General features: G+C 41.0%; 1 protein-coding gene across 2 annotated transcripts in view; it reads left to right on the top strand.

Moving 5' to 3' along the window:
• dhx8 (DEAH (Asp-Glu-Ala-His) box polypeptide 8) overlaps nt 1-27,921 on the top strand; it is a 37,607-nt gene that overhangs the window by 6,816 nt on the left and 2,870 nt on the right. Inside the window, exons 2-16 of one of the 2 annotated variants that reach the window (XM_062056913.1) lie at nt 3,029-3,137; nt 3,286-3,371; nt 3,467-3,539; nt 7,983-8,074; nt 8,158-8,606; nt 9,896-10,040; nt 10,112-10,318; nt 10,395-10,482; nt 22,862-22,959; nt 23,028-23,175; nt 24,629-24,810; nt 24,881-25,075; nt 25,139-25,324; nt 25,418-25,628; nt 25,699-25,880. In XM_062056913.1, the coding sequence (XP_061912897.1) occupies nt 3,029-3,137; nt 3,286-3,371; nt 3,467-3,539; nt 7,983-8,074; nt 8,158-8,606; nt 9,896-10,040; nt 10,112-10,318; nt 10,395-10,482; nt 22,862-22,959; nt 23,028-23,175; nt 24,629-24,810; nt 24,881-25,075; nt 25,139-25,324; nt 25,418-25,628; nt 25,699-25,880 (2,451 nt within the window). The remainder of the gene's footprint in view (nt 1-3,028; nt 3,138-3,285; nt 3,372-3,466; nt 3,540-7,982; nt 8,075-8,157; nt 8,607-9,895; nt 10,041-10,111; nt 10,319-10,394; nt 10,483-22,861; nt 22,960-23,027; nt 23,176-24,628; nt 24,811-24,880; nt 25,076-25,138; nt 25,325-25,417; nt 25,629-25,698; nt 25,881-27,921) is intronic. The other variant, XM_062056914.1, reaches the window with a different exon arrangement.

Raw genomic sequence — 27,921 nt, forward strand, 5'->3', positions numbered from 1 at the left:
TTCATTCCAAAGACCCCCAAACTGATGTAGTGAGGACCCCCTACTTATATAGTCTGCATAAAATGATCTTTTCAAGCAAACTTGTCCTAAAGGTACCTTGGTATTGTGCTTTGCCTAAATATCGCGCCACTAATAACTGGCTGGCAACTAGTGCGCTAATCGGTAGGTAGCAACAAGCGTGCTAATTGCTAGCTGACAACTGTCTCACTAATAATTAGTAGTCAACTAGCATGACAATCTCTAGCTCTTTTAGATGCTAACATGAATGTAATAATACAATCATTTATTCATGGTGTTTTCACTCAGTCCTGTTACCCGGACACATCAACCCCCCCCACCCAGTCACATAGTCCACAGGAAGTTACATCATTCCCATCCGCCCCAGTTGACTCTTTTATGTTGATGTATATTGCATCATATTTCTACTATGACTGTCCTGTTACAGACATTATTTGTTCATTTTAATTGTGTTGAGTCACGGTATTGTGCTATCAGCATGAGTGTCATGTGACTATATTTCATGTCTTTTGTAATTTCATGCTAAAAACGCCCTCCTGTTACTCGGATGAGTCAGCTTGTCAAAAACAGGGTTCCAAATAACGGCAACACGCACACTAAAATGAACTTGATATTAAACAGAAGGAGGCAACATCACACAGCAAACAATGCGGAGAAGGTTGCTAAAAAACAATGCTAAGAAGGATGCTGAAAAGGATGCTAAAAAATATGCGGAGAAGGTTGATAAAAAACAATGCTAAGAAGGATGCTAAAAAATATGCAGAGAAGGTTGCTAAAAAACAATGCTAAGAAGGATGCTGAAAAGGATGCTGAAAAGGATGCTAAAAAATATGCGGAGAAGGTTGCTAAAAAAACAATGCTAAGAAGGATGCTGAAAATGATGCTAAAAAGGATGCTAAGGAGGATACTAAAGCAGATGCTAAAAGGGATGTTAAAAGGATGTCAAGAAGGATGCCAAGATTGATGTTAATGACGTCATAACATCAACGGCTTTTAGAGAGTAGAGTGCACAACAAGGAGAGAGAGTTCTTGGTTTCTTATGTGGGTTTATTGTTAGGCAGTTTCATTAACGTCCTCCCAGCGCGGTACCAACACACAACAACAGCAGTCACGTTTAGTCTACCGTAAAGCAGTTCGTCTGCAGTAAACAGCAATATTGTGACACACTTAAACAGGACAATACTGCCATCTATTGGATAGCCTGCAGAACACTGAAATTCAAGTATTTTATTTATATGTATAATAAAATAAAAAAAGATCAAAAATAAAATATATATATATAGCTAGAATTCACTTAAAGTCAAGTATTTCATACATACATATATATATATATATATATATATATATATATATATATATATATATATATATATATATTATATATATATATATGATATACTTGATTTGGTGAATTCTAGCTGTAAATATACTCTCTTCTTAACCACACCCTTAGCCACGCCCCAACCACGCCCCCCGCCCCAAACACGCCCCACCTCCCGATATCGGAGGTCTCAAGGTTGGCAAGTATGGGCTCCTGTGAAGTGTCTGTCAGTGGGACCGCTAGGAAGCGACTTCCACGGACGCTAAAAGGGATGCTAAAATGCTGCTAAAAGAATGCTAAAAAGGGCGCTAAAGTGGATGCTAAAGGGGATGATGATGATGATTATCTTGTGTGATGACTGTATTATGATGATAGTATATATCTGATAGTATATATCTGTATCATGAATCAATTTAAGTGGACCCCGACTTAAACAAGTTGAAAAACTGATTTGGGTGTTACCATTTAGTGGTCAATTGTACAGAATATGTACTTCACTGTGCAATCTACTAATACAAGTTTAAATCAATCAATCAATGATAAAAATGATGCTAAAAGGTGTGCTTGAAAGGATGCAAAAAAGGATGCTAAGAATGATGCTAAAAAGAATGCCAATGACCATGCTACAAAGGGTGTTCAAAATAATGCAAAACAGGATGCTAAGAAGGATGCATGCAAGTAGCGGCACAAGCTGAGTGCAGTGAAATGCAGGCAGGAAGCATCAGGCGTTGAGAAGGAGATAAAGTCATGATTGCACTTTCCTGATTCATAGCTCAAAGATTTGTAGTCTTGCAGTGGATTGCTTCTTACACACACACACATACACACACACAAACACACACGCACACACACACACACACACACACACACACATATACACTTACACACTTTTTTTCCTCCACTGACAGCACAATAGGACACGATTGATGCTCCTGGTCTTGTTGTTAAAGCGCCCACAGACAAAAAAGCCCATTATTATTGCCTTATTGAGGCAAGCTGTGACATGTTGCTTTTAGTGTGAGTCTAATGCGCTGTGATGCCCAACATACACCATAAACTAACTTATTCACCTATATGGCCACTTAAATATACTGGAAAGAGGGGCGATGCCACAAGGGGAACATCATGTAAAATACTGACTTCATATAAAGTGATATAGACCGTTAAAAGGTAGTCTTTATTTGAGTTAATGGTGATTGCTGAACAGGTAAATCCTGGTTTGTATTACGAGCGCCATCTAGCGGGCTAAGATAAACACGGTTACGCTCATTGCCGCATAAACCGGAAGCGGAAGTGGAGCAGCACCGAGGCTAAACCATAATATTGGCTAAGTTTTATATTCATAAATGTAAGTTTCTCAATACCCGACCTGTTTTTTGTGACTTTAAAAAAAGAATTAGAACTCTACCTTAAAACACTCTCTACCCCTAACAACCAAAAAGATGTGAAAACAATGATGCTGTGTTCCAAATTGAATACTGTTTTTGTACTTATTTTGAATATTATTATTTCTCAATTGTTTATAAATGTTGCAATTTATAAATAAAGGTTTACAATAAATAAATAAATAAATAAAAAACAACATTGCCGCCTAAACCGGAAGCGGAAGTAGAGCAGCACCGAGGCTGCATGTATGCTAGCGTTCTCGCCTCTACGTCTGGGTAACAAAACAAATCTCGCTGTTAAAAGATGTCAGACGCCGACGTGGACGAGCTCTCCCAGCTGGAGTTCTTATCGCTGGTGTCCAAAGTGTGCACGGAGCTCGACAACCATCTTGGAATCAGCGACAAAGACTTAGGTTCGTGTTTTATCGCCGAACTTTTTTGGGGCTAGCATGCCAAAGCTAACGCTAGCTTGTGTCGTTAATCGTTTCGCCAGATTAAATTGTGTGAAAGGCGCGAACTAACCCGGTGTAAATACTAAATGTGTGTTTTGTTGCACTGCAGCGGAGTTTGTCATAAGCCTGGCGGAAAAAAACCAGACGTTTGACGGATTCAAAGCGCTTCTGCTCGAAAATGGAGCAGAATTCACTGTAAGTTTACACGACCGATGACGTCACACTGGCACGCTGTTCACTGTGGTTTTATTTACACCTTAAATTGATCACTATTTATGTTGTCTCCGCAGGATTCTCTCATTGGCAACTTGCTCAGGCTCATTCAGACCATGAGACCCCCATCTAAAGTGTCTTCAAGTAAAGGTAAATTACTGTGTATTCCCTCTCCTAACTAGATAGATAGATAGTACTTTATTGATTCCTACAGGAAAGTTCCCTCAGGAAAATTACAATTCCAGCAGCAGTGTACAGAATTGAGATCGAGTTTAAAAGGTAAATAATGGGGGTATACATGGAAATAAAATAGAAATTTTTTACAATAAGAATAAAAATAAAAAGCAACAATAAGAATAAAACTATAACAGAAAAAATAATATTATAACAAGAGAAACTAGGCAGTAGTGACCATGTTATGAAAAACTATTGCACTGTTTTAGGGCTGGGCGATATGGCCTTTTATTAATATCTCGATATTTTTAGGCAATGTCACGATGCACGATATACTGTATATCTCGATATTTTGCCTTCGCCTTGAATGAACACTTGATGCATATAATCACAGCAGTATGATGATTCTATGTGTCTACATTCAAATATTATTGTTCATACTGCATTAATATATGTTCATTTTAAACTTTCATGCAGAGAGGGAAGTCACAACTAAGTCAATTTACCAAAAGTGTATTTATTAAACAGTTACGAAGCAGTGGCACAAACATCCATGTCATTTCCAAAACAGAAAGTGCAAGATTGTCAGAGACATTTTAAAACAAGCTATTAGTGCACTTTTGTGCATGATGTCACTAAGATGACATATCAAAACAACACTAAATTAAAGTGCACTTTTTGTACAGAACGCCACTACAATAGTTAAAAACAGATAAAGTGCACTTTTGTGCATGATGTCACACAAGATATTTCAATACCGTATTTTTCAGAGTATAAGTTGCTCCGGAGTATAAGTCGCACCGGCCGAAAATGCATAATAAAGAAGGAAAAAAACATATATAAGTCGCACTGGAGTATAAGTCGCATTTTTTGGGGAAATTTATTTGATAAAACCCAACACCGGGAATAGAAATTTGAAAGGCATTTTAAAATAAATAAAGAATAGTGAACAACAGGCTGAATAAGTGTACGTTATATGAGGCATAAATAACCAACTGAGAACGTGCCTGGTATGTTAACGTAACATATTATGGTAAGAGTCATTCAAATAACTATAACATATAGAACATGCTATACGTTTACCAAACAATCTGTCACTCCTAATCGCTAAATCCCATGAAATCTTACACGTCTAGTCTCTTGCGTGAATGAGCTAAATAATATTATTTGATATTTTACGGTAATATGTTAATAATTTCACACATAAGTCGCTCCTGAGTATAAGTCGCACCCCCGGCCAAACTATGAAAAAAACTGCAACTTATAGTCCGAAAAATACGGTAACTGTCAAATAAAAATTAGCTGCATAATAGGAAATCAAATAGTGTATGTCCTTCACTATGTGGTAGGTTCCTGCGGACGTTATCTCCTTCTGTTGTTGATTATTTTTTTCATACGGTGTTGATCTGGAAATGGTTGCTTGGGCATTTTGTTGGTGTGGCACCGGCCGAGATGTTGACATGCACAGTTTCAAGCACTCTTCATTCTCTAGCTGGTGACTTTTCAAATGATGCTACACATTAGCAGTGGTGCTACTTTTTGCAGCAACGCTTTTGCCGCATAATTGTTCAACATATTCCCACTTGAAGCCAAACCACGGCCAGACGATGGACCCCGTGCTGTTTTTCTTGGGAATTAATTATTCTTTCATTTGTTACCAGATTGGCGCATTCTCTCTCTCGTGTTGCCACTCGCACCGCTAGCACAACAGCTAACGTTACCATGCCGCTACCTCTCTGCTCGGCGAGGGCGTATGACCTTGCACGCGTGACAGTATGTGACGTATGTAACATATGTAAGAAGGTGCGCTTGTCAGAAGGAGAGACAAGAAAGAGTGAGAAACGCCTGCAGTGTAATGCCCGCAGCTAAAAGCAACTGTGTGAGAACGTATACTCCAATATCACGATATAGTCATTTTCTATATCGCACAGAGACAAACCCGCGATATATCGAGTATATTCGATATATCGAGTATATTCGATATATCGCCCAGCCCTAGTCTGATGGCGTGTGGGACAAAGGAGTTTTTTAGTCTATTAGTCCTGCACTTGGGATGAAGCAGTCTAGCACTGAACAGGCTCCTCTGGCTACTGATGACGGTATGCAGAGGGTGACTGGCATCATCCATGATGCTCAGTAGTTTTTCCACAGTCCTCTTCTCTGCCACCGTCACCAGTGAGTCCAGTAATTAGAATGTTATCTGTGTTTTGTGTGATGTTAGGCAGCGGTGGGCCTTCAGGGCCAGCAAGGCCTTCTCTGCTGGGCTAACATAACCAGAAATCATGATCATAATTAAAGATAAAAGTAATTTTGTATTTACTTTCCCTAGATATTAAAAGTATTCATATTCTCTTCATGTCATATTACGCTCCTTCCAGCGCTGTTGTTTTTAGTTTATAGAGTTTTTATCCAATCAGAATTCAGCTCACTTATGTTGCCACGCTGTACCAAATCTGCCAGAAGCCTTCAGATTCAGCAATGCGGGCGTCCGTGCAATGTAAGTGAACGGGGACAGACAGTTGCGATAGCCAATCAGATCACGCGTTGTTGTCAGTAAGGCCTTCTAGATGGCCTAAGGCAGATATATAGTGATGTTATGAACCAGGTAACATAAGAACTCCATTGCCCAGCATGCCACAGTAGTGAAGAGCATGCGCAGAAGCCCCGTTTAGGTTGTTTAATGTATACATGCCGGCAGCGGGATGTGTTTGATGAGCACGCTGCGGAGTAAACTTTAAGAACTCAGCCAACTCGCCTCGTCTGCATCTTTTATGATTAGACAAGACAACGCACATACTTGCAAGGCCATTTTCGCGAAGGATATTTAATGACAAACTACATCTTATGAGACCATCTCGGCCAACTCCGGAAGCTAGCTCAGCTGTCGATGAAATGTGATATTGTTATTACAGGCGCCAACGCAGGCAAACTATTTTAGCGGCGCATTGATAGCAGTGAGCTAATGCTAGCTTACGCTGCTATTGTTGACACACTGAGCCAGGGGCTGCTTCTGTTTGGTCTCAAACTTGCTAAAAGTAAATTCTAGATTATAATTCATGCATCGCTCACCTGCTAGTAGACAAATGTGGCCATGGACTTGACAAGCTGGTCCACTTTCACATCCAGAGGTGGCGAAAAAGACACTTTCTGCTTATTTTAACCCCTCGTGAGGATTGTGATTGATTCTTCATCTAAACGGAATTATGCGAGCGTCCCGTCTGTTGGCATCCCAGCGAGAGTGGAAATATTAGTGTTGTTTTTTTTTATGCTTTATTATGGTTAGTTTGTATGTTTAGCTTCTAGCAATGCTGCATCCTTGTAGCAGTCGGCTTATAAAACTTATTGCTCATCCTCTTTGTGTTTGGGCTCAAAATATGATGTCCTGGATCATAATTTTCCCAAAGTATTTGTTGTTGGCTCCCACAAAGTCTGCCTGATTAGCATTGTTGTTGATGGGGAAGGGATCCGTGGCTCACATGACTGGCTTCCTCATTATCTCTCAAAATGGCTCTGGAATCTCCGAAGAAATAGATATGATTAAAATAGTATCAATCTTACGCACATTTTGGAAGTGTTTAGGTGTTATAAATCAGATTTTTATGATAATAGCTTCAATATAGAAGCAACTTGTTTTTCCACTCTACTGTGACTTTAAACTTGAGTGTTAGCTGCACTTTGTTCAAATTACATGTCAATTTATTTGCAATTGTGGTGGATTGACCGAGCTTAAACAGCAACAAAAGTGAATTTAGTACAACAAGTTTATTTACTCATAGTCAAAAGTGCATAAGTTGGATTGTTTTGTCCCTGCAAACAAACGGCCGTCCTCCGGAGGACACACAAAAAAGCAATCTCTCTCGAGTCCTGGTCTCCTGCCATTTTTATCTGTCTCTTCGTGCGTCACTCTGTTTGTTCTCATGCGTCACTCTGTTGTGGTCTTCGACATGTTTGTTTTGCAACATCCTTGAATCCCTTAATCATACTTAGACAATCAAAACATTCTGTAGACAGGTTGGCACGACTTCATATTTAACTGTGTCCCACACCCGGTCCATTCAATGGCACAGAATAGAAGAGAAATGAAATGAGCGTACATTCTTGACAGACATGAAATATAGTTCAAAGGTCAGGTTTATTTGTTTGTTTGTATCAATAATTCAGTAATACATAATTCCCTTACAAGAAATAACAGAAATATAGGAAACTTCACCTGCAGTGTCCAATAATTATTTACAGTCTATCCGATTTCAACTCAGTGAATCGTATCGGCAACATCAAATAATTAATAGAATCTTTGTTCAAACGAATCGTTACACCCCTACTTATTCAGTTCTGGTGTAAGGTTTTTGCACCTGTTAGTGTGTACATAATCTGTACCAAAATACTTTGTATGCTCTTAACATGTCAATGTCGTCACAGAAACTTGTGACGTTCTGATGCCAAAGTCAGAGAAGGACAAACTGAAGGAGTTGTTCCCCGCGCTGTGCCGAGCCAACGAGCCGCCACCGAAGGTACGATGCTCTGCTTCGCGCGCGAGACCGCTACGTAACTCATAAGGCGGCGCTCACCGTTTTGTTTGTGTCATTTTCGACAGGTCCTCGACGAAGAGGACGTGAAGGTGGCGGCCGACGCCATGAAGGAGCTGGAGATGTTCATGCCCAGTGTGAGCACCACGGTCCCTAAAAGGGAAAAGAGCCGCTCGGAGAAGGGCAGACGGCGCAGCCGGAGTCGCAGCAGAAGCAGGGATCGACACAGGCACCGGGACAGGGACAGGGACCGCAGGAGCCACCGCTCACGTTCCAGGTCGCGATCCAGAGACCGTGATCGCCAAAGAGATAGAGACCGCGACCGCTCTAGGAGGAGAGACCGGTCCTCCCGCTGGAGCGAGCGCTCGCCAAGCCCCAGGAAAGATCAAGAGCGAGACTGGAAGGACAAGCACGTGGACCGCCCCCCTCCGGAGGAGCCCTCTGTTGGCGACATCTACAACGGAAAAGTGACCAGCATCATGCAGTTTGGATGCTTCGTGCAGCTGGAGGGGCTCAGGTCTGCACTGCGAGCACCAACTCCTACCTGTGTGAAGTTGGCCCCGCCCCCTTATCGTTACAAATATTCAAATAACACTGCCGTTCCTTTGTGCGGTAATAATGTTGTTTAAGTTATTCTAAAATACATTTTCTGACTAGTGGTGTCATCCAGCCCCCCCACCTTGACCAACTCGTCGCATTTGTTTGTGCTGCAAAATGTTTTGTCGATTCTAGTTTTTATCTCGTTAGTGCGTTATTGGTCATAACAGCCCCCAACCATGTCAAAATCTCCCTAAACGTTTGTGCTGCTAATTTTTTTTGTCTTACTGTTATAGTTTTTATGCTATACAAATATTTTATGATTCATAACCAGCACCCTTTTCAAAATCTCCCCGTTTGTTTCTGCTCCAAAATGATGTTGTCTTACTATTATAGCTTATATGTTAACCTTTTATTAATCATAACATGTCCCCATGATATATGTATGTATTTTATAGTTTTTATGTTATTTTTGTGTTATTCATAACCAGCTCTCCCTATATCTCCAAACTTCTCCCAAACCGTTGTGCTACATTTGTGCCTCAAAACATTTTTGCAGAACTATTAGGGGTGTAAAAAAATCAATTTCAAATTAATCGCGATTATAATGTGTTACAATTCTTAATCGAAATCAAAATTTGACTTATCCAGCCACTTTGTAAATATTTGGGTCGAATTTTATCAAGAAAAAAACAGTTTTAAGTAATATAAAACTTTATCAGAGTTGTTTATTTTATGGAGGAATATAGTTAATCATAGAACTGGCACTCAATGTAATCAAAAAAGTATAAATGTTGTGTAGTGTAGTGCCCAAAGATAGTAACATGATAGTTTTTATGTTAAAAAGTTTTTGTTAATGATATGATTCATAACCATCCCCCCACCTTGCTGAAATCTCCCCAAATTTGTCCCAAACGTTTGAGCGAGGTTTGTACTGCAAAAATGTTTTGTCTATTATATATTTTTTTATGTTATTTTTTAATAATTTTTGTTTGCGTGTTACGATTCCGAACCAGCCTCCAACCTTGTAAAAATCTCTTAAAACTTGTCCCAAACGTTTGCGCTGCAAAAATGTTTGAACTATTACAGTTTTTATGTTATTAATTATCATAGTTTTTTATACAAGTAACATTTTATTCATTCATAACCAGGCCCGTAACATAGATACGTTCATTCATGTCAGTGTTATTTGCATATTTGCAAGAAGGGGAGCCAACTCCCAGGTCTGATAGCTTGGCATGGGCGCTAACAGGTCTCTCTCCTCTGCAGGAAGCGATGGGAAGGGCTGGTCCACATCTCTGAGCTGCGACGAGAAGGCCGAGTGGCCAACGTGGCGGATGTGGTCAGCAAAGGCCAAAGGGTCAAGATCAAAGTGCTGTCCTTCACAGGCTCCAAGACCAGCCTCAGCATGAAGGTAGCCACCACGCCGGCGTCACAGCAGCTCGTCTCCTAAGTCACATTGTAACGCCCTATGTCCTCTTCCAGGACGTGGACCAGGAGACGGGCGAGGACCTGAACCCCAACCGGAGGAGGAACGTGGGTCCAGACGGCGGCGAGGAGGTGACCATGAGGAACCCGGACGGGCCGAGCAACCTCAACCTGGGTCAGACCCGCGAGTTGGAACAAGACGACACGCTGGAGAGGAAGAGGCTCACCAAAATCTCCGATCCGGAAAAGTGGGAGATCAAGCAGGTTGGTCGTGGTCGAGTTGTGCACATTGTCATCGCTCACCCAAACTTGACATCACCCACGTTGCTGCTGCCCCCAGATGATCGCCGCCAATGTTTTGTCTAAAGAAGAGTTCCCCGACTTTGACGACGAGACTGGGATTCTTCCCAAAGTCGACGATGAGGAAGGTAATTGAGAGTGTCAGTTGTCCAATCAGAAGCCTTTACCAGGGTTTCCAGGTGTTATTAAAATGTGAAGTTGGCCCCACTTACCATCGTGAGTCTTAAAAAAACACTGCCATTCGTTTGTGCTGAAAACATTTTGGTTTATACCGTTACACTTTTTAAGTTATTCTAGAATAAATATTTTGACAATATTTATATTTTGACCTCCCCAAACTTGTCCCTTTTGTTTGTGCTGTAAAAACATATTTGTCCAACTATTATAGTTTTTATGTTCACGTGCTATTATTCATAACTACCCCCCCAAACATGTCCCATTTGTTTGTTCTGCAAAGCATTTTCTCTATCTAATTTTTATGTTATTAACATTTTATTATTCATAACCAAAAAAACATTTTTGTCCAACTATTATAGTTTTTATGTTCACATGCTATTATTCATAACCACCCCCCCCAAACATGTCCCATTTGTTTGTGCTGCAAAGCATTTTCTCTATTTAATTTTTATGTTATTATCATTTTATTATTCATAACCAGCACCCCCACTTTGTCAAACCATCCTCAAACCAGTCCCAATCGTTTGTTGTGCAAAAATTTTTTGTCCAACTATTATAGATTTTATGTTACTAAAGTGTTGTTATTTATAACCAGCCCCCTAAACTTGTCCCATTTGTTTGTGATACAAACATGTTTTGTCCATTATAGGCTGGTTATAAATAATACGTTAACATAAAAACTATAACAGTTAGACCAAAAATGTTTACGGCACAAAGAAATGGCAGTGTTATTTTACTATTTGCAATAAGGGTGGCCAACTTCACACATGTTGTAAAGTCATTAAATGTGTTCTGTGAAAATTAAGGCCGTAAATAGCATTAAAAGCATTTGAAACAATGTCATGAGGCATTAAAAAATGTCATACAATTGTAGGTCAATTAGTTAAGTGATAAATGAAAATGAACTGGCTAAATGGATAAATTGCAATGTCCGCGTGTTTCTTTTTTCCGTCTCTGGCTTTCAAAATGCAATTTAAGAGGTCTCACTGTGTGCATCGCTCTCAGCCAACGTTCCCTCTAAGTTGCGCGCCTGCGCAATTGTGCACCGCTCACGCGTCCTCAGCGCACAGAAAATATATGCCGCGCAGAAAATCAAAAATCCCATCTGAACTTTAAACAAAATAAACACATAACAATTTTTTCTGTATGATTTTGCAATGCAACTCTGTGAGTGACAGGTGACAACAAGCGTGGCCCCAATGAATAAAACAATCTTTGTCAACACAGTTCAATTATCTGTCGAGACGAATTCCATCAATCACTTTATTGAGCAAAACTGTTTGTAACCACACCAAAAACATGAGTAAAAAAAACCTTTTATCTATAAAAACTGGTAATTTTCTGCCATACAAACCAGGCTTAAACCAACTGTGTCATCCGTCGTTTCAACAGAAGCCGCTCGCTCGCTCACCTGCACCAACACACGTACTCATGGCACTTAGCCAGTGCTGTGTTTATGGCCACAAAAAAAGTCGGACAACCCCAACGCCACACAATGTGTAAATGCCAGGTTGTAACACTCACTGTTCCCCAAGGGGATGGGTCAAATGCAGAGGACAAATTTCACCACATCTAGTGTGTGTGACAGTCATTGGTACTTTAATCTTAATCTTTAATCTTTAAGACTCCTCAATCAGATATGTGCTTATTTTACTGCCATTTATTAAGAATGTTAATCTAAAGACATTATTCATGAAATATTGTCACTAGATTTCATAAATGCTAATAAAAATATGTATTTTACAGACAGAAAGTTACAGGAACTAAATGTAATCTCTCAAAGGGGTAACATTTCTTTTAAAGGTAGGACCCGCAGCCAGACATACAATACTAGCACATAGGTCATGAATAAGGCTGCTGCAGCTAACGATTATTCTTCTATCGATTAATCTATAGATTATTTTTTTCGATTAATCGGTTAATCTATATATTTTCGATTAATCTATAGATTATTTTTCCTTTTACCGATTATTTTTTTATTCAAAATGAAGATGAAAAAATAAATGTAGGCCCGTTTTTTCAAAAGGCATGGCTTTTATTTACAAAAAAAATAAGTATGGCCACTCAGTCAACATTGACAACAACATGACTAAATATTCTGTAACAATGTAAACATTTAAAACTTTTAACATTTAACAAAATTAAAAGTAGCTTATTTGCTTTTTAATGTGCAAATATAAAAGTCAACATCCAGTGCAAATCTTAATATTCTGCAATAGTATAAGCATTTCAAAAGTAAAAGTATTGCTTATTTTGCTTTAAAATGTGCAAAAATAAAAATAAACATCCAATACAAAAAAGTGCAAAACGAAATATTCTGGAGCACTGTAAACATTAAGTATTGCTTTTAAAATGTGCAAAATAAACATCCAGTCCAACACAGTACACAATAACCAATTCTACTCATTCCAGTGAGTGACTAACAGTTGTAATGAAGAAAGGTTAGCATGTGTACATGCTCTGGTTCTTTTCTTGTTTACAATATTCCCAGCAGCTGAAAATAGGCGATCAAAAGGGGTCGATGTGGCTGGAACAGAGAGGTAATTAGCCTTCACCTCAAACCAGGACTGCGAGTGAGCTGAGCTGCAGTTTATATTTCTAGAAGGTCAACGGGCTCATAGTGATGTTACTAGTAGTTGACTGGGGGGTGTTTATCATCATTTGGGGAGAGTCCGCTGCCTGATGCTCACCTGCTAAACACCTATCTGCTCCACGCTGAAGCGCTGATTACATGCGCTCTGAATACGCACTGCTGATTGGCTGATAATGCTTTCTGTGTACCAATCAGATGGTTGTGTCGGTGGGACAATGCTGCGTGCTGAGACAGAGGCAGAGGAGCAAAGCAGCTTGTTAACACTTTAGCTTTAGCTTAGAAACTCGTTCGGTACACCCCCGTACCGAACCGAAAGCCCCGTACCGAAACGGTTCAATACAAAACACGTACCGTTACACCCCTAGCAGATACAAATGACACATTCATGTTTTTGTGTAATGATGACAACGTATGCTCACGCGGACGATTGACTAGTTGATGGTTTTCTTTTCAAATGTTCGTTCATAGCAGTTGTGCTGCTATGATAGGCCATTTCCGCTCGACACAGTGTGCATACAACAACATTATTAGGCCGTTTATTGAAATACTCCCACACTTTTGACCACTTTTGGCATGCTTTTCCCCCCTCGCTCGCAACGCTCGCATCGTCTGCTTTGATCGTCTGCTTTGCGCTTCGCCATGACGGTAGTGTGACGTAAATATGCGATGCGTCGACGCACAAAAACGGCGTCAACGTATTTACGTAACCGATGACGTCGACTACGTCGATGCATCGTTTCAGCCTTAGTCATGAAAAACATGTTTTTTTGTTATTGTCATTGTAAGAGGGCAAAATCACTTATATCAGAAAATTATTTTAATAGAACATTTAAAGGCCTACTGAAATGAATTTTTTTTATTTAAACAGGGATAGCAGATCTATTCTATGTGTCATACTTGATCATTTCGCGATATTGCCATATTTTTGCTGAAAGGATTTAGTATAGAACGACGACGATAAAGATTGCAACTTTTGGTATCTGATTAAAAAAAAGGCTTGCCCCTACCGGAAGTTGCGTGACGTAGTCAGTTGAACATATACGCAAAGTTCCCTATTGTTTACAATGATGGCCGCATGAAGTGAGAGAGATTCGGACCGAGAAAGCGGCAATTTCCCCATTAATTTGAGCGAGGATGAAAGATTTGTGGATGAGTAAAGTGCAAGTGAAGGACTAGTAGGGAGTTGAAGCTATTCAGATAGGGAAGATGCTGTGAGAGCCGGGGGTGACCTGATATTCAGCTGGGAATGACTACAACAGTAAATAAACACAAGACATATATATACTCTATTAGCCACAACACAACCAGGCTTATATTTAATATGCCACAAATTAATCCTGCATGAAAACACCTACGTGTTTGTTATGCTAGCTCCTAGCTCCTCTGCTAGCTCCTAGCTCCATAGAACACGCCAATACAATTCAAACACCTGATCAACACACACAATCACTCAGCCCAAAAGACCGTTCACCTAACCCAAGGTTCATAAAGCTTATATATTTTTAAAAAGTTACGTACGTGACGCGCACATACGGTCAAGCTATCAAATGTTTAGCAGCCAAGGCTGCATACTCACGGTACCTGATATTCAGCTGGGAATGACTACAACAGTAAATAAACACAAGACATATATATACTCTATTAGCCACAACACAACCAGGCTTATATTTAATATGCCACAAATTAATCCTGCATAAAAACACCTGCGTGTTTGTTATGCTAGCTCCTAGCTCCTATGCTAGCTCCTAGCTCCATAGAACACGCCAATACAATTCAAACACCTGATCAACACACACAATCACTCAGCCCAAAAGACCGTTCACCTAACCCAAGGTTCATAAAGCTCATATATTTTTAAAAAGTTACGTACGCGACGCGCACGTACGGTCAAGCTATCAAATGTTTAGCAGCCAAGGCTGCATACTCACGGTACCTGGTATTCAGCTGGGGATGACTACAACAGTAAATAAACACAAGACATATATTTACTCTATTAGCCACAACACAACCAGGCTTATATTTAATATGACACAAATTAATCCTGCATAAAAACACCTACGTCTTTGTTATGCTAACTCCTAGCTCCTATGCTAGCTCCTAGCTCCATAGAACACGCCAATACAATTCAAACACCTGATCAACACACACAATCACTCAGCCCAAAAGACCGTTCACCTAACCCAAGGTTCATAAAGCTTATATATTTTAAAAAAGTTACGTACATACGCAAAAAAAAGTTACGCACATACGGTCAAGCGATCAAATGTTTAGAAGCCAAAGCTGCATACTCACAGTAGCACGTCTGCGTCTTTGTCATCCAAATCAAAGTAATCCTGGTAAGAGTCTGTGTTGTCCCAGTTCTCTACAGGCGTCTGTGTATCGAAGTCAAAAGTCCTCCTGGTTAGAATCTCTGTTATCCGAGTTCTTCCATCTTGACTGCATCTTTCGGGAATGTAAACAAAGAAGCGCCGGCTGTGTACTGTTGTTGCTGACTACGTTCGAAAAATACGTCCATTTCGCACCGACAACTTTCTTCTTTGCTTGCTCAGCTTCTTTCTCCATAATGCAATGAACATGATTGCAACAGATTCACGAACACAGATGTCCAGAATACTGTGGAATTATGAAATGAAAACAGAGCTTTTTCGTATTGGCTTCAATGTGGAAGGCATATCCGTGTTCCCCGGGCTACGTCACGTGCATACGTCATCCTCAGAGGCGTTTCGAACCGGAAGTTTAGCGGCAAATTTAAAATGTCACTTTATAAGTTAACCCGGCCGTATTGGCATGTGTTATAATGTTAAGATTTCATCATTGATATATAAACTATCAGACTGCGTGGTCGGTAGTAGTGGGTTTCAGTAGGCCTTTAAATTGTTATGATGTCAGGTTTGGGACAGGTGTGACGCTGATGTGGCCACAGTGTGCACGTCTGATGTTGCTCACATGTGCTCCACTGAATGCTCAGGGAGTTTGTGCGTTTGCTCACACACATGAAAAATTAGAGGGAACATTGCTCTCAGCACCTGGGCACATTTATTTACCAGCAGAATTTAACGAACAGAGTGAAGCCTCTTGTTAGTCATCCACAATCTTTGTTTCGGTATGAGCAGGCGGGACACACACAGAATATACGGACATTGACTTGCTAGTGAGAAGCACTACTAATGAAGTGACACTAGTTAGGAGGAAAAAATATTATTATAAAGTCAAAGTGCAAAGTGTGGTAATATTCCATCTTCAAACTGAATGAGCAACATGAGTCCATCAACATAAATCAGGGGTCGGCAACCCGCGGCTCCGGAGCCGCATGCGGCTCTTTGACCACTCTGATGCGGCTCAGCTGCATACTTGCCGACCCTCCCGGTTTTCCCAGTATACTTAACGACCCCCCCGATTTTCCCAGGTGACTGCCTCTTCTAGAAATCTCCCAGGGCAAATATTATCCTATGTTCACTCTAATTACTTAATCAAGGGCATGCCCTAATGGCACTGCATTAATTGTCCTCTATAGCATTTACAAACAGCGTGCCAGCCCGGCCACATGTTATATGTTGCTTTTACTTGCACACGTAGGTGACAGCAAAGCATACTTGTTCAACAGCCACACAGCTTACACTGACGGTGACCGTATAAAACAACTTTAACACTGTTACGTTACAAATATGCGCCACACTGTGAACCCACACCAAAAAAGAATGACAAACACATTTCTGGAGAACATCTGCACCGTAACACAACATAAACACAACACAACAAATACCCAGAATCCCATGCAGCCCTAACTCGTCCGGTCTACATTATACATAGGGATGATGTTTGATCATTTACCAAAAAATTATCGAGTTCGAGTCTATTATCGAATCCTCTTATCGAACCGATTCCTTATCGATTCTCTTATCGAGTCCAGATAGGTTGTTGTATATGGAAAAAAACACACAATATTTGGTTTAACAAAAGCTCACTTTTATTATATAAGAAAACAATTTAATCTAAAAAAATAAATAAATATTGACTGTTACCCCCCTAAAAAAATAAAATAAAATAAATAAATATTGACTGTTGTTACCCAAAGTATATTAAGTGGGATTTTTCAGAAAAACAAATATATAAGGTAACACAAAAACAACCTGTCTCTGTGATCACTATAGGTGTATAAATAATAATATAGTGTTAAATAAAATAAGTCCCTTGGGCACAAAACTGGAAATAATACAGCTCTCCAAAAAGTGCAATTCTGCTGCTATTTGACATAATTGTTTGTTATGATGCTTTGACATTTTTGCACTTTATTTATTTATTGAAAGACAATTCTATGAAGAGAAAAGTTGTTTGCAAATGTGGTTACAATGCTAAAAAATGAAAAGTTAAAGTTAAAAAAAGAAATACACTTAATTGAGTTAACATTATTTCTTTATAGGGGGAAAGATGTTATGAGCTAGGGAATATAACAACTACACTACCCATCATGCAACGGGAGTGACGAACATGCGCGGTAGCCCCGAAAAGTGTTGTTGCATGTCGTCACCCGTGAAAGTAAACATCAAGAACTCAGCCAACACGCCTTGTCTGCATTATTTATAATTAGACAGACAACACATATACAGTGTGATTTTGTTTTGTTTACAAGGAAAGAAAAACAAAAGTTAAAAAAGGGAGATGTGTTGTATATATATGTATGTGCTGCGGTTGCTTTAAGAACGTTGCGAAAGCTGCCGTAAAGGAGGTGCGTTGCTAGCCTGGTTGCTATGTTTCCGGTTGATCGTAAAAGTGTTCTTCATGTGTTTGTACCCTGCTCAAATCTCTCAGTAAAGTTATTTATTGGATTATACCTTTTGTTTTGAACTTCATTACACCTTGGAGCGCTTTTTCCCGTCCATTTTTTTCCTGCTTTCGCTATCTGCGCCTAACGACTGAGCTACGTGACTGATTTCTTGTGATGTCACACGGAGCATTTCTGGTCGGGACGGGATTCGTTCCGAGGGATTCGAATAAAGAACCAACTCTTTTTCTTTACTATAGTGGTCTCGATAACGGGTACTGGTTCTCAAAAAGGGATTCGAGTCCGAGGACTTGGTTCTTTTCTTATCGAACAACCAGGAAAACCGGTTTCGAGTATCATCCCTAATTATACACCCCCGCTACCACCAAACCCCCCCCTCTCCGTGCGTCGGTTGAGCGGAAGAGTTAGGGCTGCATGGGATTCTGGGTATTTGTTGTGTTGTTTATGTTGTGTTACAGTGCAGATGTTCTCCAGAAATGTGTTTGTCATTCTTTTTTGGTGTGGGTTCAAAGTGTGACGCATATTTGTAACGTAACAGTGTTAAAGTTGTTTTTGTACGGCTACCGTCCGTGTAAGCTGTGTGGCTGTTGAACAAGTATGCCTTGCTGTCACTTACGTGAGCAAGCAAAAGCTGCATTCAACATGTGGCCAAGCAGGTACGCTGTTTGGGCAGGCTGTAGAGGGCGCCAAAAGCAGTGCCAGCACGTCCTAAAATGTGGGAGTCTCCCGGAAAATTGAGAGGGTTGGCAAGAAAGACGCTATCAAGCGCCATTCAATTAAAAGTCGCGGGCCGCACTAACATTAAATTTCCATATTAAGATGCGTGCCGGTGCCTGTGTCAGAGACCCCTGGTTAACATAGCGCAAAACAATTTAAGCTTTGTATGCGGTGTTTTTCATTTTAAATTTTCAAAAAAATTTTGTGGCTCCCATTGTTTTCTTTAATTTGTGAAACTTTCTAAAATGGCTCTTTGAGTGGTTAAGGTTGCCGACCCCTGGCCTAGGTGTATGTGCACTTAAGAAGGCTGACCTGCCTTTGAGGTCCACTGGGATGCCACAATGAAAATAGTCCCTCTCCTAGCTGGAGGTCACACAAAAAAGCTGTAAATTTGCCTATGTGCCTAGGTGTATGTGCACTTAAGAAGGCTGACCTACCTTGGAGGTCCACTGGGAGGCCACAATGAAAATAGTCCCTCTCTTAGCTGGAGGTCACACAAAAAAGCTGTAAATTTGCCTATGTGCCTAGGTCAGGGGTCGGCAACCCGCGGCTCCGGAGCCGCATGCGACTCTTTGACCACTCTGATGCGGCTCAGCTGCATACTTGCCGACCCTTCCGATTTTCCCAGGACACTTACGATTCTCATTGCATCTCTTAGAAATTTCCTTGCCTCTCTTAGAAATTTCCGGGGCTAGAATACTTCAATTTTCACCATAACAACTAATTTAAGGGCTTGCCGTGTTAGCACTGCTTTTATTATCTTCTATAACCTGTACAAACAGCGTGACAGCCTGGCCACATGTTGTTTGGAGCTTTTACTTACTCACGTAGGAGACAGCAAGTCATACTTGGTCAACAGCCACACAGCTTACACTGACGGTGTCCATATAAAACAACTTTAACACTGTTACGTTACAAATATGCGCCACACTGTGAACCCACACCAAAAAAGAATGACAAACACATTTCTGGAGAACATCCGCACCGTAACACAACATACACACAACAGAACGAATACCGTATTTCCTTGAATAGCCGCAGGGGCGTTAATTAATTTAAAACCTCCTGTCACTCCTGCGTTTACCGGAAACCGGCGGGATGGCCGTGCACGCGGTAATTATTTTAAAACCTCTTCTCACTCCGGCGTTTACCAAAAGGAATCCGGTAAATTTAGGCGTGCGCTTTGAGTGTGATGTAAGCATACCATCATGAAAAGCACATTTAATTAAAAAAACGTTATTATGGTCTTACCTGTACTTATAAATGGAGTCCATTTGCAGCTCCTTCTGACCAAAAGCATCGATAACTTGTTTATAGAAGTCTTCATTATTTTCTTTCTTCCGTTTTAAAAGTCTCTCTGTCTCGATGGAGATATTCCTTTAATTATTACCTCCTGCTTCGATTGAAAGTCCAGTTTAGAAAACTGTTTTATTTTAGATACCGGTATGTAATCCTCCTTGTTAAACGCAGAGGGAAAAAAAAAATCTCTTGCTGCGTGTGTTCACTTCTTCTGCAGTACCGGAAGTCGCAAGAAGGATCACTAGCGCGGCAGCGCCCTCTACCACCAGGAGGCGGGAGTCATTTGATGACTCATACAGTATTTAACACACGCAGCTACGGTATATTAATAAAACATAGCTGCTTACTGTTCTTTTTAGCATACTGTACCGGTATAAATCCTACTGAATAGCTCTTTATCTTTTTTTCTTTGTGCGATTGCAAACTACTGAAAGCAGCTTCCTCCATTTTGAAAATGAGGACAGTTAAGCGTCACTCGTGACGTAACGAATTTGACCCGGTGGAAGTTCTAGACATATGCTAAATATTTTGCAAAACGAGTTTGACCCGGCGAAAATTATGGACATGCGATAATAAAATTAATATTTTGCGAAACGAATTTGATCCGGCGTCAATAATGAACCGGCGATAAGGCCAAGCATGCGTTAATTATTTTGAGAAACGAGTTTGACACGGCAGTAATTCTAGACGTGCGAATACTATATTCCCTGCGCCAATTCAAGGAAATACGGTACCCAGAATCCCATGCAGCCCTAACTCTCCCGGTCTACACTATACACCCCCCACCACCACCACCAAACCCCCCCACACATCAACCCCCCTCCCCACCCCCCTCCATGCGTCGGAGCGGGGGTGTATAGTGTAGACCCGGAGAGTTAGTGCTGCATGGGATTCTGGGTATTCGTTCTGTTGTGTTTATGTTGTGTTACGGTGCGGAGGTTCTCCAGAAATGTGTTTGTCATTCTTTTTTGGTGTGGGTTCACAGTGTGGCGCATATTTGTATCGTAACAGTGTTAAAGTTGTTTTATACGGACACCGTCAATGTAAGCTGTGTGGCTGTTGTACAAGTATGCCTTGCTGTCTCTTAAGTGGGCAAGTAGAAGCTGCATTCAACATGTGGCTGGGCAGTCACGCTGTTAGAGCAGGCTGCAGAGGGCGCTAAAGACAGTGCCATCAGGCCCAAATTTCGGGTGTCTCCCGGAAAAATTGGGAGGGTTGGCAAGTATGACGCTGTCATGCGCCATTCATGTTAAACTTGCGGGCTACATTAACATCAAATTGTCATGTTAAGTTGCGGGCCGGGGCGCATGTCTGAGACCCCTGGTTTAAACATAACACAAAGCAAATAAAAGCTTTGTATACAGTGTTATTTCATTTTTAATTTCAAAAGAGTTTTGCGGCTCCCATTGTTTTCTTTAATTGGTGAAACTCGTCAAAATGGCTCTTTGAGTGATAAAGGTTGCCGACCCCTGTAGACCAACTAGCAGGTATGTTGAGATGGCATTGGCAACAAAAGACAACAAAACAAACCACCCAGCCTTGTTTTTCCCAAACTTGGAAAAAAACTGCACTTAAGATGTTTAATATTTATTTAAGTGCAATTTTTGCTAACAGAGATTTCGAGACAATTCTATGTTTACGTTTGTTTACCTATTTAGGATAATTAAGTTATCGACCTTCCATTTACAATAGCAGTAAATACTACAGTTATGAAAAATGTTTGTATTTGAAAGCGTTACTTGCATTGTTCTGATATATTATGATCACATTAGTGCTTAATTTGGCCTCAGTTCATGTAAACTTTCATCTATTCAACATTATCATTGTCAATTGCTTACAATTTTGTCTGTACCAGTTGTATTTATTTGAAAGACAATGTGCAGTTACATTAAAAAGATGGCTCCAGCAAATTTAGCACCATGCTAATTTCCATTTGTAGTCCTTTTTTGGCACATTTAGCATCCGCAATTACAATTACACAAGATTAAAAATACGTAGCAATTGAAATTATATAATGAAAAGCAATTTAGAATACAAGTGCAATACATAATGAAAATGCGAGTTACAAATCAGCGTGCAGTCAAGTTACAGTATTTTAATCCAACACTTTTTATTGACATTTTCAAATAGACAGAAAAGAGTGCAGGTCGAAACAGTACAATTTTAAAGTCAGTAAATTAAGTTACAGTATTTTAGCAGTGCAGAAGTAAGAGTGCAACAGTTTTTATCAAAATCCACGTAACACAGCATTCAATGTAGTAGCCATCAGATGGTACCCACAAGGCTATCATGCAATAGCTATATACCCTATTGGTACTGCATACGTAAACAAGATGGCGATATTACGCTATTATAGTGTCCAAAGTGCGGCCCGGGGGCTATTTGCGGCTCGCAGCTAATTTTCTAACGAGCCAGGGCACATTTAGTAAATATTACAAAAAAAACTTAAAAAGGGGAATAAAAGAGCAAACATGTTTAGTGTATTGACAAAAGGTTTCAATATTGGCACTAATAACGCAAAGCGGCCGTGTAAGCAGTTTTTTACTTTACAACTGTCATTACTCAAACAATAATCAAAACTTATAATTGACGAATAGATCTGAAGTTGAGCTAGAGATTTGAGCGTTGAAAGTAAAAATAATATATATTGATACATGACTTATTTTTTACACTTATGAGAGGGGGCTGTTCGGATCCTGAGACCTTTAAGTGATTTTTTTTAAAAATATTTGCTCAAAAAATAATAATGGATCTAAAGCAATGTTGTAATGTATTAACAACATTGTTTACAGTATCTATTCACATGAAATATTCCACTTTGAAAATTTTTTGTGGTGAATATGGCATACAATATATTTTGTTCTTCCTTTTTTAAATGGAAGAACATCATGAATGAACACGAGTGACCGTTTGCATCTTGTCGCCATGTTTGTTCCAGACGAAGACTTAGAAATTGAGTTAGTTGAAGAGGAGCCGCCTTTCCTGAGAGGACACACCAAGCAGAGCATGGACATGAGCCCCGTCAAGATCGTCAAGGTAGGAAGATGACTTTAAACTTTTCATCTCTTGGTCAAAGCTAACGCTGTTTTCCCCTTTGCTATCAGAATCCAGACGGCTCGTTGTCCCAGGCGGCCATGATGCAGAGCGCTCTGGCCAAAGAGAGGCGGGAGCTGAAGCAGGCGGCACGGGAGGCCGAGATGGACTCCATCCCCATGGGACTGAACAAGCACTGGGTGGACCCACTGCCGGACGGTAAGTGCGTGCTTGGATGGTCCAGGAAGGTGTGTGTGCAGAGACGTGATGTGGGGCTGGACGATTATGGCAAAAATAATGATCACAATTATTTTGATCAATAACACAATCAGTCATTCATTTAGGAACGTGGGTATTTATTGCACCACCAAAACTCAACTTTAAATATAATTTTTTTTTTTTTAATTCCCCGCGGCAGGGAAGAATACCACTCAGCCTGGAGCGACAAATGTCGCAGAGCAGTGACTAAGTTTGTGGTCAAAAGCTTGCAAAAATTTGCCAACCACGTTTTCTCTCAGTCATTATATTATACAGGTGGAACTCATAAAATGAGAATATCGTGTAAAATTAAATTGAATAATTTGTAATAATTTTGATGATCATGATTAGGGATGTCACGGTATGAAAGTTTCTTGTCACGGTTACTGTGACAAAAAGTTATCATGGTTATCATTATTGTGGTATTTTTAAATGTGCTCAAAATTTTCTGAAAGTACTTGTACTGAAAGTTTTTTAAATTAAAAAAACACATTCAAAAACCGTCAACAGTACTTAATATACGTTTTGTCACTTGTATAATAACCAAGCTGTAGCGACATTGTTATTGTAAGATCGAACACTGAGGAACTCCTTTTAATTTTTTTTTTTTTTTTTTTTTTAAGCGTACTAACACATCGGCGTGCTACGGTATTAGCCTTAGAAGCTAACTATAGCAAGAGACTATATATACTTGCAGTGGGTATATAAAACATAATACATATTGTTATGAAGGTGTCTGTAACTACATTATATATATATACTTGCACTGTGTATAAAAAACATAGATGGAGGGTTTTGAAATTGTTTTAGAGGGCTTTGAAAGTTCCAAATGTGACTCCTAATTAGCCGCATCTTCCAAGCGTTTTTTATCATCTTTACCCCCCCCACACACACACACACACACACACACACACAAAAAGACATGCGTGTTCTTGTCCCTCATAATGATTGTGAACGATAGGCAAAATTCCCAAAAAAGTGCAGTACCCTTTAAGACGTCACTGTTTGCTTTGTAAGGTCATGTTAGCTCTAAACTAGACAAAATTGATGCTAATTCATATTTGTTCTCTTTTTTCCCAAATAAGAATTGATAAGAGAACCGGTAAAGAATTGAATCGTTAAGCAGAATCAAAGGTGGAATCGGAAAAAATCCTATCAATTCCCATCCCTACTTAATAGCATTGTCAAATAAAAAGTAGCAACCAGTGTGAGATCTCACACTTTGAGCGTATGATTGAAAGAAAGACCATGTCTGCTCTGTCATCGGTTTCATCGCAGGAATTTGCATCGCTGCCCATTAATTCTTTTTTTCCATAATAATATTTTTTTGATCGTGGAAAGCCGAAATCGAAATTTGATTAATTGTCCAGCCCTAGCAAGATGCTTTTGCCAACACCCTTGTGTCGCATTGCAGCTGACGGCAGGCAGATTGCGGCAAACATGAGAGGCATCGGCATGATGCCCAATGACATTCCCGAGTGGAAGAAGCACGCCTTTGGAGGCAACAAGGCCTCGTATGGAAAGAAGACCCAGCTCTCCATCCTGGAGCAGAGGGAGAGTTTGCCCATCTACAAGCTGAAAGAGCAGCTCATTCAGGTTCCTCTTCATCATTATGCGCCGGCTTAGACATCGAACATCCGCTAAATTCTTCTTTGTCTCCTCACAGGCCGTGCACGACAACCAGATCCTGATCGTCATCGGAGAAACCGGGTCTGGCAAGACCACGCAGATCACGCAGTACTTGGCGGAGGCGGGATACACTACAAGGGGAAAGATTGGCTGCACGCAGCCTCGCCGTGTGGCCGCCATGTCTGTGGCCAAGAGAGTGTCGGAGGAGTACGGATGCTGCTTGGGACAGGAGGTACGCCGCCACAGCCGCTTCCTGTAGTGCGAGCCTTCAAACACGTTCTGTCTGTCTGTGAAGGTGGGCTACACCATCAGGTTCGAGGACTGCACCAGCCCAGAGACGGTGATCAAGTACATGACGGACGGCATGTTGCTCCGAGAGTGTCTGATCGACTCGGAGCTGGGCCAGTACGCCATCATCATGCTGGACGAAGCTCACGAGAGGACCATCCACACCGACGTCCTCTTCGGTCTGCTCAAGAAGGTCAGTGTTGTCGCACGATTCCCGCTAGCCCCGCCCACTCACCTTACTTCCTGTCGAACTGACAAAATATACGCTTTTTGTTTTTTTACCCAGACTGTCCAGAAGCGCACGGACATGAAGCTGATTGTCACCTCGGCCACTCTGGACGCTGTCAAGTTCTCCCAATACTTCTACGAGGCGCCCATCTTCACCATCCCAGGAAGAACGTATCCTGTGGAGGTCCTGTACACCAAAGAACCTGAGACGGACTACCTGGACGCCAGCCTCATCACCGTCATGCAGATCCACCTGACAGAACCTCCAGGTTTGTTTTGGCGATGAGCGATCGTGTCCTCCAACATCAGCTCATGACATCACTGTCCTTTTCTCCCCAGGTGACGTCCTGGTCTTTCTGACTGGACAGGAAGAGATCGACACCGCCTGCGAGATCCTCTACGAGCGCATGAAGTCGCTCGGACCCGACGTTCCTGAACTCATCATTCTGCCCGTTTACTCGGCACTGCCCAGCGAGATGCAGACCAGGATCTTTGACCCTGCACCCCCCGGCAGCAGAAAGGTACCTTCAGAACCCTAAGAAGAACATGGGTCACTTTATTAGGTACAGATCTATGTAGGTTAATTTGTGTCTTAATTATGAGTGCTTTTCTTTTTCACTGAAATTTTGTAACTGAATTTTTTTTTTACATCAAATTATGCTGACAGATTTATTGAAAAAAAATGTGTTGGCAAAATGTGTGTTTTAAAATTAAAATTCAGTGCTGAAAAATTCAGTGTATGAAAATTAAATGTAAAAAAATTGTGTCGAAAAATTTGCTGCTTCAAAAGAAAGACTCACTTTCGGTAAATTAAGGCTGAAGCAATCGAGACTGTCTCAGAACCAGCCAATGAGGTGTCAAGTTTGGAGTCACATGACACGGGTCTTGCAAAACAGCATAAAAAAGGCAGTTGACTGGGCTACCTGGGCATAATACAACACAATTCTTATTTTAATGTGGCCCGCTGGATATTTTCAAGCTATAGAAAAGATTCCAATGGTGCAACACCGATGCATCGGCGCATGCGTCGAGCTCATAGAGCGATACCCTGTGTCGGTGCGCGTATCGCTTTTAGAAAGTCACGTGACCGAACACGAGCTGTTTTGGTCACGTGACCGCTCATGAGCTGTTCTGGTCATGTGACCGCTCATGAACTGTATCGCACGGACGCCTGCGCGCCAAACTGTATTTATTAGGAAGCGGCGCAATGCGTGTTGTTGACAAACACCGTTAGGGCCGCTTGTTGTCACTGTCACTCAAAGTTGCATTTCAAAATTACACAGAATAAATGTGTTTATTTTGTTTAGAATTCAGATGGGTTTGATTTGGTGCGCGGCATATATTGGCTGTGCGGCGCACGGTGTGCGCGGAGGACGCTTGAGCACTGCGCAATTGCGCAGGCGCGCACCTAGAGGGAACGTTGCTCACAGGGCACAGAGGAGGCGTCAGTGCAATACAGTTTGCGTATCGGTCACGTGACCAAAGCAGCTCATGATCGGTCACGTGACTTTCTAACAGCGGTACGCGCACCGACACAGGGTTTCGCTCTATGAGCTCGACGCATGCGCCGATGCATCTGTGTTGCAGGACCCATCACTACTGTTACTAGAGAAGGTACAGGAATGACGGCGTGGCGAAGTTGGTAGAGTGGCTGTGCCAGCAATCGGAGGGTTGCTGGGGCCGTACTTATCAAGCTTCTCAGAATTACTCCTAAGAAGTCTGCTAAGAGTTGACTTAAGAGTAAATAAATTATTTGCTGAAAGCTGCACTTAAAAGTTAGTTATCAAGCGTCTTACTCACACTTTCAGCGAAGTGTAGGACTGAATCTTAAGTGTCACACTCAGAGCTGAATTACGACATTACTATGTGCCGTAAATGGAATTTTAGGTGATGTCATTTCTGTGTCCATAGAAATGACCAATCACGGAAGGGAATCCGTTGTCTAAGAATAAAGAAATATCTTGGAAATATTTAAGTGGACAATGGGAGTGTATATTTTGACAATAAACTACAAAATAATACAAAACAAACTAGTCCCCGCCGGCACTCACGCTACCGCTCCCTCTCTTCTGTCGCCCACACACTCACTGACGTCACTCACCTCACGGCCACACACATACGCTACTGTCATAACATTTTCTTTCCAATTCATTAATTAGGCAACTAATTTGAAACTGGTGTGGGTGGCTCTATATATGCTAGCCCACTGCAGCCACATGCAGAAATCAACATGGAATCGAAAAGTATTAAATCTGTGACAAAAATAATACCCGCTCTGTCTAAACGATACCGTTTGATCAGCTGCTCGTCATCAAACAAATCCAGAACATCGTTCCGCTCCCTGAATGTTCGCGCACGTCTCTCTCACCTCAGTGCCATCCCCTGCTGGCAACTCCTAACCACTTAAGACACCTCTGAAGGTCTCTTAAATATCGTGGAGAGTAGGAGTGATTCTTAGACTTAAGAACGTTGATAAAAAGCTTTTATTCTTATGTTTGAGAGTAGGACTAAATTTCGCAAATTCTCAGGACTTAAGTGTAAAATGGCACTCTAAGAAGCTTG

The sequence above is a fragment of the Entelurus aequoreus genome, linkage group LG08 (genome assembly GCF_033978785.1).
Source record: "Entelurus aequoreus isolate RoL-2023_Sb linkage group LG08, RoL_Eaeq_v1.1, whole genome shotgun sequence".
Classification (NCBI taxonomy): Eukaryota; Metazoa; Chordata; class Actinopteri; order Syngnathiformes; family Syngnathidae; genus Entelurus; species Entelurus aequoreus.